Source organism: Nelumbo nucifera, chromosome 3 (assembly GCF_055504915.1).
Source record: "Nelumbo nucifera cultivar China Antique chromosome 3, China Antique-T2T, whole genome shotgun sequence".
Classification (NCBI taxonomy): Eukaryota; Viridiplantae; Streptophyta; class Magnoliopsida; order Proteales; family Nelumbonaceae; genus Nelumbo; species Nelumbo nucifera.
In genome coordinates, this window is record NC_142651.1 from 33424445 (window position 1) to 33439463 (window position 15019).

At 40.0% G+C, this 15019-nt stretch overlaps 1 protein-coding gene across 1 annotated transcript in view; it reads right to left on the reverse strand.

Moving 5' to 3' along the window:
• Window positions 1-1574: 1574 nt before the first annotated feature.
• The window catches only part of LOC104592134 (E2F-associated phosphoprotein), a 41316-nt gene continuing 27871 nt past the window's right edge, over window positions 1575-15019 (reverse strand). Inside the window, exon 3 of the mRNA XM_010251344.3 lies at window positions 1575-2074. Within this exon, the coding sequence (XP_010249646.1) occupies window positions 1822-2074 (253 nt within the window). The 3' untranslated portion in view covers window positions 1575-1821. The remainder of the gene's footprint in view (window positions 2075-15019) is intronic.

Genomic DNA, 15019 nt, shown 5'->3' on the forward strand with positions numbered 1-15019 from the left:
ATGGAACCATGTTTGGGCAGACTGTGTTGCCAATTTGCCGTGTCAATGTCATGAAAGGCTGTTTGCATTTGTCTCACTTAAATCCTACCTAACCTGAAATTTGATAAATTCTAGTCAACAGCAACTTTAATGCAACTTTTCAAATTATGGGACCTTGCCACCATGTATGCAGGTGAATCCAAGAGTTGCACAAAACCGTTGCTTACTTGAATTTTAGAAAGAGTTGTTATAGGATCTTCGATAAAGATAGACCTTCAACAAGATATGTAAGATGCAAGAAATCTTTCTTTTCCCTATAAATAAAACAATGGTAGATCCTCGTCGTCATCATCATCATCTAAGCATTGTCCCAACTGTGCGGGGCCAGAGCACCAGCTACAGGAATCCTGTTCAGTGCTATATTCATTGTTTGAATCAATCACTTCACCCATGTATTTTTAGATCTGTCCTTAGGCTTATCTCTTCTAGCCCCTTCAACTCATAATAAATCAGTTCTTAATGATTCTGTAAATAGTTTTCCCTGCACATGTTTAAACCATCTAAACTTACCTATCTTCGGAGCTACTCCTATATTCCCTTAAATAAATTTGTATCTGATCCTTTTTTTTAGTTTTTCCACTCATCCATCTTAACATTTGTATTTCTGCACATTCATTTTTTTTTTTGGAAAAATTGCTTCTTGGTTACCTAAAACTCTACTCAGTACATCATTGTTGACACCATAACTATTCTATAAGATTTTCTTTTCAGCTTGAGTAATATTCTCCTATCACATAAGACTCTAAAAGAACCCCTCTTTTCATCTTGTTGTGGATTATTGGTCCAAGATAATGGAAGAAGTCACATTATCTTGGTTTCCAGTTTTAAGTATACCCTGATTTCACTCCTATTGTTATTAAATTTACATTGCATATACTTTTATTTTAGTCATTTATTTTAAAATTTCTAGAGTATTTGTCTATAAATTTAATTTTGCATTTAATCCCTCTTTAGTTTCATCAATTAATGCTATGTCGTTAGCAAACACCATACATCATAGAACCTCCCGTGTATGTTTAGTTAATATATTCATGACTGGTGCAAAAAAACAAGGGCCAAGTGCTTGGCCTCGGTGAATTTCTGTCAATTCATCCATGCTTAATGCAAAAGAACAAGTGCCAAATGCTTAATCTTGACCAAGGTTTGTGGTAATACAGATTACAGATACATCTTAGGGGAAAGAAGGCACCTCACTCAAGACTTGGCATGTTGCAATTAGTTATTCATTGGTGCAAAGATCGGAAAATGGCTTGGCTGACACAGGCCAAACAAGGGGTGAATAGGGTTCAAATTTTCTAGGCATAATTGTAAGGCAAGCTTATGAAGTAAAAATGGGAAGGGTTAGATAGTTGAAGCTGCTAACCTATGTTTGGGATTGCTACATTCAGCTATATTTAGAACGTTCTTTTTTTTTCGCAATTAAAGTTTAGCTGTTATCTACCATAAGAACAAAAATAATTTCTCTAGTTTTTATCTATCATCACACTTTCCTTTCAATATTCAGTTGATTCATTCATGGACTCCAATTGGCATCATGGGAAAACGTTGAAGCAAGATGGTATAATCGCTTTATCCCAACCTAGTTCCTTTATTTGGTTGAAGGGATTTAAAAGCACTCGAAGACAAAATAAGAGATGTATATGTGCTCAAGTGGCATGGGCGGAACTTCAATAAAAATTAAAAAAGAAAAAAACTGGGATACCTGATGATGGAAAGTTGCAGCCAGTGAAAGTAAATTTGAACTACTTAACCTATTTATGTACTCCAATGACACTGAGCAGATCAAGACTCACTAGGAAGAACATTAAAGAAATGATAGATCTCTTCTTTGTCAATGACACCTACTTCTGTTGAGCAGACCAAGCAACAAACAGGCTTAAATGTTTCACTCTCCACATGATCTTCACTCTCACCAAAATCTGTTGTACGCTTACTCTTCCTTGATTTTCGTTTGCTCTGCCGCAATATTTGATCACTTCTAATCTTGCAGTTGACAACAAAGATGGCCCTGTACTGTGTTACATACTTCTCATGCCTGCAAGACCCAAATTTTAGTTCAGTGGTGATGCAAAGAAAATTAAACCATACACAAATTTTTGTATATGATATTTGACAATCACTAGTTTCTGTAGAGGACTGTTGAAACTGGGGCAAATAGAGTTAAAAAAAAAAAAAATCTAATATAATATTTTCTCAAGACCCAATAAGTATGAGCAAGTATTTTCCATCTTTTATTCTTTCTTTTATATTCTAATAACAAATTAATAATTTTCAACTGAAAGAGTGTAGCAGTTTAGTGGGGGGTGCAAAGGGGAGAGGGATGACCACAGGCATGTACCCCACCTCAAACTAATAAAAAAATATTGTAAGGTTAAGACCAGAAATTAAACCTGTTTTGGTCTCTGGGTTATGGATTGAACAGCCCAACCATTCAACTTGCTCAAACAAAAAATTAAAATATAGTAAACTGATTACCAATTATTTTAAAAGTTATTTTGCATTCAAATAAGCATAAAATATAAATGTAAGAGATTACAATACCCATTAACACATGTAGTTGTATTGGGCTCCTTATGAGGTGGGGTCCACACACTAACAAGGGCTGATGGAAAAAAGGACAAAAGGGGGAGAATGGAAAAAGGTCCAATTCTCTCACTCTAAATCTCTCTGGTAAGAAGACTTTGGGGTTTGAAAGCTAGGGTTTTCTTGGAGGTTATCTCACTTTGTTTGAGAAGGAAAGCTGCTTGAAGGTGCATCCATATCAAGGTTTTGTTGCTTATCATCTCCACGGATCAGTTCCGAAGAGTGCTTGTGCATCTATTGAGATGAGAAGACTCTATTTCTTTGTTGATTGTAAACCACCATTTTGGTGAGGAGTTTGGATTGTAAACTAAGAGGGTTTCTCTTGATGTTTGATATCTTATAGTTGCTGCTAGATAGGAGCTTTGTATTCCCATTATCATTGTTATAGTGGAGATTTCTAGGTTAGTGCCCTATGGTTTTTCCCCTTCACATTGGAGAAGTTTTCCACATTAAAAATCAGTATATACTTTCTTCTTGTCTGTAATTGTTTGTTGTTCCTTATTATTGTTATTTCGTACTCTGTTAAGGTTTAAGTTGCTTTGGAACAAATAAGACGTATTCAAGATAAACAGTACAAAACAGGGTATTACGACTCCCAAATACTCTGTTTTTCACAACTACAGCGTATTCCAAAGGGCAAAACAGTGTATTACACAGGTAATGCCTAAAACAGAGTTTTAGCTTGCTTCCAATTTGTAATCACTCATGGAGAGTGGGAGACGAGAGAAAGAGAGAGAAAAAGAAGAAAAGGGAGATACGATTGAGAGGGAAAAAAAAGATACTGCTGGCTGCCGCCAGTTCTCTATTTATATGCCCCTGGCGGCACACCCTAGAACCAAACTAATAAGGAAAAAAGGACAAGTAACTAACTGACAGTATCTTAAGAAGTCGGCCTACTAACAGCAACTATAAAGTAACAATTAAATAAGCCTTACAACACTCCCCCTCAAGTTGGGCTGAATATGTCTATCATGCCTAGCTTGTCACATAACTCATTGTGTTGCGAGTATGGAAGCCCCTTTGTGAGGACATCAACAAGTTGTTCCTTGGAGTTGACATAAGGGATGCTTGGTCCTCTCATGTAGGACAGGGTTGCTGGCGATGTTTATTGCAGCCTTGTTGTCACAGTAAAGAGACATAGGACTATGAACAACTCCAAGCTCCCCTAGAAGATTTTTTAGCCAAAGGACTTCAGCCACCCCATGTGCCATAGCTCTATATTCAGCTTCAACGCTTGACCTTGCTACCATACTCGGTTTCTTCCTCTTCCAAGTTACTAGATTTCCTCGCACAAATGTGCAATACCCACTTGTGGACTTTCTGTCATCCACAACTCCTGCCCAATCAGCATCTGTAAAGACTTCCACCTTTAGGTGATTGTGTTTACTGAATAGTAGACCTGTTTCGGGATATTTCTTCAAGTATCTAAGAACTCTCTCCGCTACCTCCATGTGTGGTTTCTTAGGAGAGTGCATGAACTAGCTTAGGACCCCAACGGAATAGGCAATGTTTGGACGGGTCATAGACAAATAAATCAGCTTTCCCACTAACCTTTGGAACTGTTTCACATCTTTCAGAGGTTCACCAACACAGTCACCTAACTTATGGTCAACATCCATGGGAGTATCTGCCAGCCTTGCACCTAATTTGCCTGTATCATGTAATAGATCAAGGGTGTATTTCCTTTGAGAGATAAAGATACCCTTTTCTGAGCGGGAAACTTCAATCCCAAGGAAATACTTCAGGGGACCTAGATCTTTCACTTCAAATTTAGATGCAAGGAATTGTTTCAATTTTTGTATCTCTGAGCTCTAACTTCCTATAATGATGATATCATCCACATACACTATCAATACAGCAACCTGTTCCTGGCATTTCTTCACAAAAAGTGTATGATCAAACTGACATTGTTTGAAGCCCATCTGTTGAACTGCCATGTGAAACTTACTGAAACAGGCTCTGGGAGACTTTTAAGCCATAAAGAGACTTTCGCAGCTTGCACACCTTATTTTCACTTCCCTTGGCACAGAATCCAAGGGGATGAACCATGTATACTTCCTCCTCTAAGTCACCATTCAGAAAAGCATTCTTTATGTCCAGTTGATGCAATTCCCAATCAAGATTAGCAGCTAAGGACAGGAGAACCCTAATTGAGTTCATCTAAGCTACTGGAGCAAAAGTCTCATCATAGTCAACCCCGTATACTTGCTTTGTACTTTTCAACTGTTCTGTCTACCTTGTGCTTAACCGTGAACACCCATTTACACCCCACGAGGTCTTTCCCCTTTGGAAGATCCACCAATTCCCAAGTTTGATTTTTGTGAAGAGCATTAATCTTCTCCTTCATGGCGGCTGTCCATTCAGGGCATTTTAAGGCTTCTGCAACATTTCTGGAAACAGGGATGCAATCAACTGCAGATAGGAAGGCTCGGTACGAGGGGGAAATGTGATCATAGGAGACAAAATGGGTAATGGGGTGTTTGGTAGTGCATGACCTAAATCTCTTTCGTTGAGCAATAGGAATGTCAAGATCATCCACAGTAGGAGTAGGGTTAGGGAGTGGACTTACCTTCTGGGAGTCTAATGGTGTCAGTTGCTCAGTGTTTGGCTGCTCCACATCTCTATCACATCGCTGATCTCTACGACGTGTACGTTGGAAGACACGGGAGGGAGCAAGGTCCGGAATAGAAGGAAGAGATACCTGAACCTGCTTCTCCTCTTCCACACTACTACTCTCCCCCTGAGGAGAAGCAGGGAAGAATGGCTCAAACTCAAAGAAGGACACATCCATAGACACAAAAAACTTACGACTAACGGGATCAAAGCATCGATACCCTTTTTGAGAGGAGGGATAGGAATGGACCGAGGGTCTAACTTACCTCGAGATGGAGACAAATCATGGACAAAGGCACGACAACCAAAGACTCTCATGGGAATGGAAAATAAAGGAGACTGAGGGTACAATAACTGATGAGGGGCCATGTAGTTCAGCACTTTGGAGGGCATGCGATTGATGACATAAGCAGCTGCAAGTATAGCATCCACCCAAAAACTTTTTGGAACATTCATATATAGCATCATCCTGCGAGCTACCTCAAGGTGTATTTTTTCTTTCTGCAACACCATTTTTTGTGGTGTTCTGGCGCATGAGCTCCAATGAATAGATCCGTGGGAGACAAAGAACTCATTGAGCTCCCCATGGAAGTATTCTTTTGCATTGTCGAATTGGAAGATCTGTATTTCAACATGGAACTGCGTAAATACCATCCTCTGGAAGTCTTTCACAATCTTTGGAACTTCGTCTATACTACACATAGGAATTACCTATGTATAGCGAGAGTAATCATCGATCAATGTGATAAAGTACTTATATCCGCCCTCAGAGATTACATTGGTAGGTGCCCATACATCAGAATACACAACATGAAAAGGAACATTTGATCTTTTATTACTTGAGTGAAAAGTTGTTCTACATTGTTTGCTCAACTGACACGTTTGACACTGGAACTCTAACACTGAACATGACTTAAATAAAACCGGAAACAAAGACTTTATTATTTCAAAAGAAACATGACCTAAACGACTATGCCACAAAAAAATTTGACTCTTATTTGACTGACTATGTGACTCTGAGGATGACACCGAAAGACCAGCTTTGTTGTCGAGAATGTAGAGACCATCCACTAGGCTCCCTCTACCAATCGTCATTCCAGAAGTTAGATCCTGAAAAACACAAGTCAGCAAAAAAGGTTACACTACAGTTTAAAGAGCTTGTAATGCTACTAATTGAAAGCAAATTTATAGGAAGTTGAGGGACATGCAATACACAATTCAGGTTAAGACCATGGGGAAGAGATATTGATCCTTGGCCTGCAATGGAGGAAAAAGAACCATCTGCAAGTCTCACTCTATCCCTTCCTGACAAAAGGCTACAAGTCTGAAACAAGTTCGGCTTACCGATCATGTGGTTGGAGGCCCCTGAGTCAATGATCCAAGGGGAATCCGTGAGAGTGACATGGAATGCAGAAGCCGTATTACCTGAAGTAGATGCAAATGAGGTAGAGGGAGTACCAGTGACTGAGCTGTCCATTTGTCGCAAAGCCCTACCATAAGATTCCAGATGCTCTCTGAAGGAATTCATTATATCTTCCTTCGGCTTACCGGTCATGTGGTTGGAGGCCCCTGAGTCAATGATCCAAGGGGAATCCGTGGGAGTGACATGGAATGCAGAAGCCGTATTACCTGAAGTAGATGCAAATGAGGTAGAGGGAGTACCAATGACTGAGCTGTCCATTTGTCGCAAAGCCCTACCATAAGATTCCAGGTGCTCTCTGAAGGAATTCATTATATCTTCCTTGGGGTCAAACTTATTAGGGTGGTCCCGGGTACTACCGGCAACCTGAGTATCTTGGGTTGCCACATGTACTGCATTCTGTGTTGTGTTCATCTTCTTCTGACCTTGACTTTTACCCTGTTCTTGATTCTTCACTGCCCACTTGGGTTTCCCGTGGATGTCCCAACAAGTGTCACATGTATGCCGTGAACGCCGACAGTGGGTACAGAACAACTTATCTTTATCATCAGTCTTCTTAGTGTCACTTTTCTTCCCCGTGGAGTTATTATTCATTGTAGCCAAAGCAACTTGTTGCTCCCCCTTAGTTGTAACCATTACACTCTGCCTGCTTTCTTCCGATTGAACAAGGGAGTATACCTCGTGAACCGTCGGCAACTCTTTGCTTCCTAGGATCTAAACCCTCAATGGTTCATATGCAGGGTTCAGTCCCAACAAGAAGGCAAACACACGTTGCTAAGAGACCAGCTTCCTATAGGCCTTAGCATCATCATCATGTTTCCACTCTATAGCCTGATAATGATCCAATTCTTTCCATATGGAGGTAAGGGTTGAATAATATGAAGAAACTACGGTTTCCCTGTTTACAGGTTGAAGATTCAGCTTGTAACTGGTAAACCTTGGCATAATGCCTTTGCTCAGAATAGGTAGTTTTGGCCTGTTCCCAGATCTCACTAGCGGTGTCTGCCCACATAAAGTTCTTCATCACATCAGGTTCCATGGCTGCGAGGAGCCAAGACATCACCATACTGTTTTCTTGGTCCCACCTATCATGTTCAGCTATCTCACCCTTGGGTTCTTTCACCCTTCTATTAATGTAACCAGCTTTACCCCTTGCCGTTACATAGAGTTTTACGCTTTTAGCCCAATCCAGGTAGTTCAGACCATTTAAAGGGGTAATTGGCATGGGAAAAATCATGTTTTCACCTCCCATACCAGCTGTGCTGCAGGTTGGTGTAACCCCATATGAGGATTCATAATTCGCCATAGGATACTGTTGAAAAACAATCCAAACACCACACAACTACACAACAGCCACAAACAGAATACCAACCCTCAAGGAATTTACTTCTAGGATGTGAGGAAGAGAACAAGACACTGCTGAAATCAACTCTGAGATGGTTCAGTCATTAAACCAGCCCGGTAATCAGTTCAACACAACCAAGGCAGACATTACTATTAGTCCGACTGCAGCTCATACAGTCTAACAATCCAACATCCAAAGAAATATATATATAACCAAGGAATAAGCCCTTCATACCATTGGCCAAAGAAGACAAAAACAAGAACACACCTGTCCAACACCTGTACGAAGGTGCCAACCTGAAATCGACTTCACAACATCGAACAGAGAAGGAAGGAAGTCTATCAGCATCGCCCTTCTCCGACTAGGGTTTCCTTGGTATTACGACCAAGAAAAAAAAAACACAGGAAGTGCCGCCAGAAATCTGCTAGGGTTTCTGCCAACAACCTACTAGGGTTTCTCTGTCTTCCACATCCAAGAATTTAAAGGAGGAAACCTTGCTCAAAACAGGAGGGATCGTAGGTCTTTTACAGCCCAGAAGACCTGCTCTGATACCATGTAATCACTCATGGAGAGTGGGAGACGAGAGAGAGAGAGAGAGAGAGAGAGAAAGAGAAGGAGAAGAAAAGGGAGATACGATTGAGAGGGAAAAAAAAAGATAATGCTGGCTGCCGCCAGTTCTCTATTTATATTAACTTAATAGAAAGAATAGAAATTACAAGTATGCCCCTGGCGGCACACCCTAAAACCAAACTAATAAGGAAAAAATGACAAGTAACTAACTGACAGTATCTTAAGAAGTCAGCCTACTAACAACAACTATAAAGTAACAATTAAATCAGCCCCTACAACACAATTGATATGTTAACCACGTTTTATTATATATTCGGGACCTACAAACTGGTATTAAAGTTGCGGTTGTGATGTGATTTTCCTTTGTCCAAAGTGATAAGGAAGAAAGTTCTTGTACCATGTTCAAGTTTATAGCATCAAATTTCTTAGTTTGGAAGACAAGATTCATTGACTGCCGCCAACACCTGTACAGACTGCTGAAGTCATCCGGCGGCAGTTTGATGTCAGAAGTTCACCTCGTGGAAGAGGATCAGCAGGAGAGGTACTCCCAAGTGACTTTACCCGCTCTGGTACCAAGTTGTTAAACAAGAGTTACAAATCTAGGGTTTAGAAGAGAGAAAAGAAGAGGAAAGAAGAAGAAAGATGTGTCGAGAGGTGTGTGTTGGTTACTGTTCACACCCTCAAAAGTTCTTTATATATATATATATATATATAAAGATTGGAAACAGTGACCTTCATTAAGGATAACAAATTACATCTTGCACTGTCAACCACTCAAACAAAGAGTGTTGACCCCAACATGACATCAAGAATTACAATACAGCCCAAGAAAAGTTTTCCCTGAAGGTCCCCTGTTTTTCCAAGCTACCTGCCACAGAATTTGTTGATATCCTAACCCATTTGAAAGTTACTTCAACTTCCCTTGCCAAGCAGAGTATTTCCCTTATTTGCTATCCAAACTTCCATACACCCACTCTCTTTGTTTGCAGCCATCCTATTATCAATTTAGAGTCCCCTTCCACCTCCAAGTTCTGAAATTCCCATTGTTTTGCAAATCTCAGGCCTTGTAGTATAGCCAAAATTTCAGCTTCATAGAGTCGTCTCCCACTCCTATGGGACCAGAATATAGTGCAACCATTTTGCCTCCCCATTCCTAAAGACTCCCCCAACTCCTGAGGGTCCTGGGTTACCCATAGAGCTTCCATCAAAGTTCAATTTGACCCTTTGTTGTGCTGCAGGTGTCCAAGAAGGCTGAGAGACAGGCTGTTTGGTTGAAGAGTTTGCCACTGCTGACCATCCCCTTTGTAAATCATCCACTGAAAAGTCTTTAAATAAGTCACTTACTTTCAGCCAATCTATGACTTTAATGGCTATGCAGTCAATAATTTGTTCTGTTGATCTTTGTGCCCCTTGGAATATTCTGTTATTCCCTTCTTCCCATAAAGACCAGAGAATGGCTGCTCTTGTTTCCCTCCACATCACTCTTCCCCTTTTCTTTGATAGGAGGAAGAAGCTTGGGTTGAAAAGACTTGTCACATCTAGAGGAGAGGTCCACCTGCAGCCAAATAAGGAAGAGAACCAATTCCACACACAAGAAGCAAAGGGACAAGAAAGTAACAGATGTGTAACTGTCACACCATTTCCCAAACAAAGGCAACAAACATGAGGGGAGAGGCAATGATTTGGCCTTCTTTTTAGTAAATTATCCAGAGTATTAATTTTCTGGAGCACCACCTCCCAACAAAAGGCACTTATTTTTGGGGGTATAGGACTACACCAGACTTCCTTTGTAGGAAAGGAGCCTCCTGGGTGCGAGGAATGAAGGAGGGCGGAGAAAAAAGAGGCACAGGTATAGGAGCCAAAGGGGGACTCTGACCAGATTCTGCTGTCCTGGAAAAAGGGGTCCAGGAATGCAATATTAAGAAGGGAAATTAGTTCATCTACTAAGCCCATTTCATGTTCCCTAACCCTCTCCTTAATCCTAGATCCCAAGAGTTTTCATTAACAAGCAATGAAGAAATCACTTTCCCTTTATTGAGGGACAAAGAAAAAATAGGTGGAAATCTGTCTTTGAGAGGAATGTCCCCAAGCCAGATATCCTCCCAAAACCGAACTCTGTTACCCATACAAGCATCATACCTGACCAGCTGAAGGAAAGACAGTAGCAAATTGTGAATTCCCTTCCAAGGAGAAGCCCTTGTTGCCCAAGGATCAAGGCTAGCGTCCCATCCGTTGTCTGCCATGCCATGGATGCTTACAATGACCTTATGCCATAAGTTGTCTTGTTCCACGGGAAACCTCCACAACCATTTACCTAGCAGTGCCAAGTTCCTAAGTTTAATGTTTCCTACCCCTAGGCCTCCACTATCCCTACTCCTTGAAACCACCTTCCATTTTACCAAATGATCATTTTTTGTATCCCTTGGCTCCCACAAGAAGTCGCTCATCAGTTTCTCCAGTTTATTGGCCACTTTTAAGGGGATCCTAAAGGTTGAGAGGTAATAGACTGGCAAATTAATCAATGTTGGCCACTTTTTGTGAATCTTTCCACTACTAGATCCCAAAAGCTGACAGAAGTCGGGTTCCCTCCCAAGGGTAGACCAAGGTACTGTAGAGGCCACTCACCTACTTCACAACACAACAAGCTAGCTAAGCTTTCAACCTCACCTCTCTCCTTACTTAGCCCTGCTACACAACTTTAGCTCCAGTTTACTTTGAGGTTGGAAACCTTTTCAAACAGGGATACCACCCTCTGTAAATTTGCCAATTCCTCCTTTTCTCCTTCGCAAAAAATTAGAATATCATCTGCAAATTGTAAATGAGTAATCACCACATTATTTCTTCCAATTCTCCAACCTCGTATCAAATTGTTGGCATCAGCCCTTGAGATCAAATCACTAAACACATCTGCTATTAGAGTGAAGAGGAAAGGGGACAGGGGTACCTTGTCGAAGGCCCCTTTTGGCTGGAAAGAAATCTCTGACAACTCCATTAACCAAGATGGAATAATGACAGGAGGAAATACAACCCCTTATCCATTTGCACCTTCTCGCTCCAAAACCTCTCAACCTTAACACTTCTAGAAGGAAATCCCAATCCACCAAATCATAGGCTTTTTCCGGGTCCAATTTGCAAATTGGCCCTTTTTCCTTTCTTCGTTTTTTAAACTCCACACACTCATTTGCAATAAGGATTTGGTCTATTATTTGTCTTCCAAACACAAAAGCCCCTTGATTTGGAGAGATTAAAGATGGAAGAACTTTTTTAATCCTCTCATCTAACACATTGGAGATAATTTTATACATGCTACCCACAAGGCTTATGGGTCTAAAATCTTTTGGGAGACATCTAGGGTCTTAGGGATCAAGGTGATAAAGGTGGCATTTGCCCCTGAGTTGAATTTTCCCCTCTCAAAAAATTCAGCAAAAACTTCCACTAAATCAGCACCCACAATTTCCCAACAATCTTAAAAGCCATCGTAAAACCATCCAAGCCCAGGGCTTTGGATCTTTCCATAGAGAATATAGCTTCTTTTACTTCTTGGACTTCAAAAGTCTTCTCCAGGGATTCCATCAATACCCTAGGACCTCTTCTCCAGTCAAAATTTTCTAGGGGCTCTTTGAGGCCTCCCTAACTATTAAAAATAACTTTGAAGTGATCCACAAAAGCTTGTGCTATATCCTCCTCCCTAGTTAGGGTTTGTCCATTCCACACAAGCTGAACAATAGAGTTTCTTCTTTTTCTCTCATTTGCTACTAAGTGGAAAAAAACTTGTATTACCATCACCTTCCTTTAGCCACCTACATCTAGATTTTTGTCTCCAACTAATCTCCTCTTTCCTCAAAATCTCTTCCAACTCATGCTTTAGTCTCCACCTCTCAGATTTCTCTTCCTCTCTTATTGTCCTTTCCCCTTCCAGCTCATCTAATTCCTCTATTCTATGTGAGATGAGTGTCTTTCTTTCCTCCAAAAACCCAAAAACTTCCTTATTCCACTCTTTGATCTTGCCCTTCAACCTGTGCAGTTTTTTTTTTTTTTAAATCTAAAACCCTTTTATCTAAACTCCACTTGGTCTTCTTCCCACCATTCTTTCACTTTTGATTTGAAATTCGGATGTAGCAGCCACATGTTCTCAAACCTAAAAGGGCAGGGCCCTCCTCCCACTCTTTCTTCAGAGATGCTGATAGGACAGTGATCCGAAGTAGTTCTAGGTAAGGCCCTAACCATTAGACTCCGCCACCCTTCCTCCCAATCTAGAGAAAAGAGAAATCTGTCTAGCTTGCAACAAATAGGTATCTCTTGAAAATTAGACCAAGTGAACTTTGCTTGAAGAAGGGGCAGCTCTCAAGGAAGCCCTTACTTGGGCGCCCAAATACAGAGAGTACAAGAGAAGAGGAAAAAGGCTAAAATACCCCTGTCTAAGTATTCTCAACAAAAGGGAATCAAATTTTATCATTGTAACAAGTCTAAACACATAAAGAAAGAACGTAGAAAGATTAAAAGATAAATCCAAGGAAAGAGATGAAGATAAAAGAGACGGAACAAAAGTATTGCTATAGTTGCAACCAATGGTGATGCTATTATTGGTGGTGATAATGGTGTGAATCTCCATGCCAAGACTCTAATTGGGTAGTGGATTCAGGTGCCTCATTCCATGTTACATCTTGGTGTGACTTCACATCCTACATTGATGACCTTAGCTACGTTAGATTGGGAAATGATGGGGTATCTAAGATCACCGGCATGGATGATGTTTGCTTGAAAACATTGGCTGCAAATTACTCTTGAATAACGTAAGACATGTTCTGAAAGCCTGCCTCAATCTTATTTCCACTGGTTGTCTTGATGATGAAAGGGTATTTCAATTACTTTGGTGAAAGGAAGTGGAAGCTCAGTAGAGGTGAGAGGTGAGAAATTAAACGCCCTATATATGACACAAGCTACTACTTGCATGGGGGATGTGCATGAGGTTGAAGATCCCTCCATTAAGCTAGGGCACAAGAGGCTTGACCACATGAGTGAAAAGGGGCCTAAGACCCTTGTTAAGAAGAAGATTCTACCTATTGCCAAAGGTATGCATCTAAAAACTTGCTCTAACTGTTTTGCTGGAAAGTAACATAGAATTTCATTTCAAAAATCTACTTCACATAAAAGTCATAATATTATTGATTTTTCTCATATTGATGTATGTTTATGAGTGCTAAAACACTTAGTGATGCTCTATATTTTATTACTTTTATTGATGGCTACTCCAAGAAATTTTGGACTTTTGCCTTCAAGTCCAAAGACCAAGTGCTAGTAGTATAAAGCATTTCCATGTTAGTGTTGAGGGAGAAACTAGAAGGCAGTTGACATAGTTTTCAAGGTGCCAAGGCAAGCTAGGCAACAGCCCACCTTGTCGCCTAGTTGCCTAGGTGATGGATTTTTAAGTAAAAATCATGTATCCTAGGATAGTTCCCTAGGTTCCATAACCATATTTCCTTAATAATTACCATAATTTTCATAAGTATAAACTTCACGTTAAAGTATAGAAAATCAATATATTCCAACATATTCATGAGAAGAAAAAGAATAAAGAAAAGAAAATTCAAAAGTATAGGGGCTGAACCCCTATTTTTGTTATAGGAAAAGAAGAAGAAACATGTTTATTAGACAACATTTTAAGTTCTTCCTTATTGGTTCAGGTTTTAAGTCTTTGAGGGTTCAATACAGCATTTAGCAATGTTTGTATTGATTAAACCCTCACAAATAAGAAAACAATAAAAAGAAATTAGTATATAAACACACAAAATGAATATTTTGGTTTAATAATGTCTACTTCATAATTATAATCTCAAAAAATTAAAAACATAAAAGCATTTTATAACACTGTACAAAACTGCTTGGCGATTAGGCGATGCAATCTTCCAAAAGCACCTTGTCTCCTAGGTGTCACCTTGACAACTATGGCAGTTGAAGTGTATACGTGCTAATAATGGTGGTTAGTATAAGGGTCCATTTGAGAACTACCACAAAGACCATGGAATCAAGCTTGAAAAGATTGTTCCAAAGACACCCCAACAAAATAGAGTTGTAGAGAAGATGAACTGCATCATTGTGGAGAAAACTAGGTGCATGCTCTCTCACTCTAAACTATCAAAACCTTTTTTTGTGGTAAAGCAATGAAAACTGTTGTGAATTCGATTAACCTTTCTCCTTCAGCTCCTTTAATGGTGGTCTGCTAGATAAAGTTTGGAAGGGAAAGATGTATCTTATGAGCATTTGAGAGCATTTGGTTGCAGGGCATCTATTCATATTCCTAAAGATGAAAGGTCCAAACTTGATAGCAAGGCAAAACAGTGCATCTTCATAGGTTATAGATTATGGGATCAGATTGATAAGAAGATAATTTAAAGATGTATTCTTTGAAGATCAAACCATTAAAGACCTTGAGAAGGTTGAAGAGATAA